The 2625-nt window shown below is 35.1% G+C and overlaps 1 protein-coding gene across 1 annotated transcript; it reads right to left on the minus strand.

The window, feature by feature from the left end:
• Window positions 1-352: 352 nt before the first annotated feature.
• Window positions 353-2256, minus strand: LOC118037541 (uncharacterized). The gene is made up of 3 exons (XM_035043535.2): window positions 2039-2256; window positions 1613-1939; window positions 353-545 (listed from the first exon to the last, which is right to left on the minus strand). Exons 1-3 carry the CDS (start codon window positions 2103-2105, stop codon window positions 400-402), a joined length of 540 nt encoding a protein of 179 aa, XP_034899426.1. The 5' UTR covers window positions 2106-2256; the 3' UTR covers window positions 353-399.
• Window positions 2257-2625: the final 369 nt, after the last annotated feature.

Consider the following 2625-nt stretch of genomic DNA (forward strand, 5'->3'; position numbering starts at 1 on the left):
ATATATAATATATATATATAATATATGCGCCTTATGACTCTTCTATAAAGAGTTCTATCTTTCTTGAGATATAATTAAGCACCAAAACAGACACAATTTAATTTTTTTTACCTTTAATTAATGTCTTAAAAAAACACATAAAAATTAATCAATTGTAATTATTTCCATCAATAAAGAAAGGAACACAAATTCTGTATGCACGATACTCAACAATGGTAATAGTCTCGTAAAACAATCCTCAACAAAAAAACCTGAGGACAACAAAGTGTAGCCCGGGGACAGATAGGTGTAGCCGAACTCTCTTGGGCATTCTATTTAACTTATAATTCAATGTTATAGCTATTTTTTCATAAGAAAATCATGTTGAAGCACCATATGTGTGTGTGTGTGTTGTCTCGATTACATGGGAGCGGGAGCAGGGGCAGAGGCTATGGATGATGACTCGGAAGCAGCAGGTTCAGGGGTTGCACCGGAGCTCATAAGCTGAATCATGGACCGGTGAGGGTTGTAGCGTGCAGCATCACAGAGGTCAGGTAAAAAAGCACCTGCGTGAGTCAAGAGACGACATTATTGAGAGACAAAATAGCCATTTGTTGGAATAAAGTTAAAGTCAGTGCACCATTTTTAGCCATGGTTGCCTTTACACAAGGACGTATGATTCTTTGATCACTGGGAAAGACAATTCTTTGACTCAAGGTGAAGCAAGCAAGCCACCAAATTAAATCCCTTAGTTGAGAAGGGAAGGGAAATTACATAGAATTTCGAGTGTTAGAGAGGCGAAGGGAGACAATATAATATTCTGCTCTAGAGTTATTGTAAAAGATGAAAAGTCGTAGCCATCATTTGTTTGTCCTTTGGCTCTGGTCTTGTAAGAATGAAGGATATTGGAAACATTCCAACAGGTGCGTCACGAAATTGCAAGGCAAGAAAACGAGATATTGGAAGCATTCAAACGAGACGGATTTTACGAAGAAACAAGGTGGACTTTTACATTAAAAAAAAAAACCCATGTTACTCGTCTGGTCTCTTTTATAGTATGATTGGTATTGGCGTCGTAAGTTTTTAAAGTATGTTTTTAGATATTTATTAAAATAATATATTTTTATCTTTAAAAATTTATTTTGAATATTCATCATTCAAAATTAAAAAAAATTATACTGTAAATATTAAAATAAATTTTTTATTTTTTTTATTTTTAATATCATCACATCAAACAATCTGAAATCTATAAAAAATTAATTAAAATAAATAAATAAATAATTTTTTTTCAAAACACAAAACAAAAAACTTACACATCACAACATGTTAAATATTGATTTTTCTACTATCTCTATGCTTATTCGCCTATCAAACCGACCTATCATCTTCTCTCTTTGTTTTTTTTTTTTTTTTTTTCAATTTTCTCACCAATTCAATTAAAAATCTTACCAAAATGAGAGAAAAAAACCAATAAAAAAAGGGAAGAAACAGAACATACACCCAATTTTTACATAATCAAAATTACCCCCAACTAGAATTTAGCACTATTCCCTTTATTTAATCATGAACCAAAACTATTCCTTGTAAAAACAAATTGCCGAGTTAAACACATGCATAGATTGTAAAGTCTTACCTTCCCCAGCAGCCAAATTGAAGTAAAGGTCAATAATGTTGGGGCAATTCTGGTAACAAGCAGGAGAGCAAAGCTTGGCGGTGAATTGAGGCTCAAGGAGTGCATCAGAAGAAATACCGACGGAGTTCCTGTCAACCCCACAAGCCTTGACACAAGCATCAGTCTCTATGTAATCCGCCATTTTCTCAACCACCACCTCCGATGTCCGGCACTGGTACTCAACGGTATCATTCTTCGTTGCATATGTCTCCAACAAGCACCTCTTGCCAGATGATGAGATGGTAAAGGCACAGATGTCATTTGGCAATTCCTCGCATACAATCTCAGCTGTCAATTCAAAACAAAACCACCCCTTTTTAAGAAAACTCATTAAAACAACTCCCTAAGAAGAATATAGACGTGCTGCATGATCTATTATATAATTACCTGAAGCTGCATGGAGGAGGAGAGAAGAGAGAAGGAGAACAAAGGAGAATTTGAAGGAAGCCGCCATTGATAAGACCAGAATGTTATCGTGCTAATGAAGCTTAAAAGATGGGATTCTTTCTTGGGATGATGATGATGATGATCTCTTAAAACCAAGATGGTTTTGTGAGGATATTTAGTGTTTTGCTAATGGTATGTTGTGGCTTATATAGAGAATGCAAACCGGCGAGGAGATGCTTTGCTTGCTTGAAATATTTGCATTTGTCTCTTCAAATGACGCGTAAACCTATATTTTTTGGAACGCGTCAAAGTGGCAGGTTACCAATGCTTGATTCTCTACGTCGAGCCCATGACAAGCATTACCTGGTTAGCTCGCTTTTACTTTATTTTTTATTTATTTATTTTGCAATTTCTTGCTGTCTTTCCTTAATTTATTAGTCAATGTAACTCTCAATTCTTGCTGATAATGCGTCCAAATTCGTCTGTGGAGACTTAGCAACAACGTGTTTGGGTGTATGCCTAATTAATTAATTAATGGGCTTCTAACCATGCAGAAATCTTCTTGTAGTTTACCATGTCAAATTTCT

The sequence above is a fragment of the Populus alba genome, chromosome 16 (genome assembly GCF_005239225.2).
Source record: "Populus alba chromosome 16, ASM523922v2, whole genome shotgun sequence".
Classification (NCBI taxonomy): domain Eukaryota; kingdom Viridiplantae; phylum Streptophyta; class Magnoliopsida; order Malpighiales; family Salicaceae; genus Populus; species Populus alba.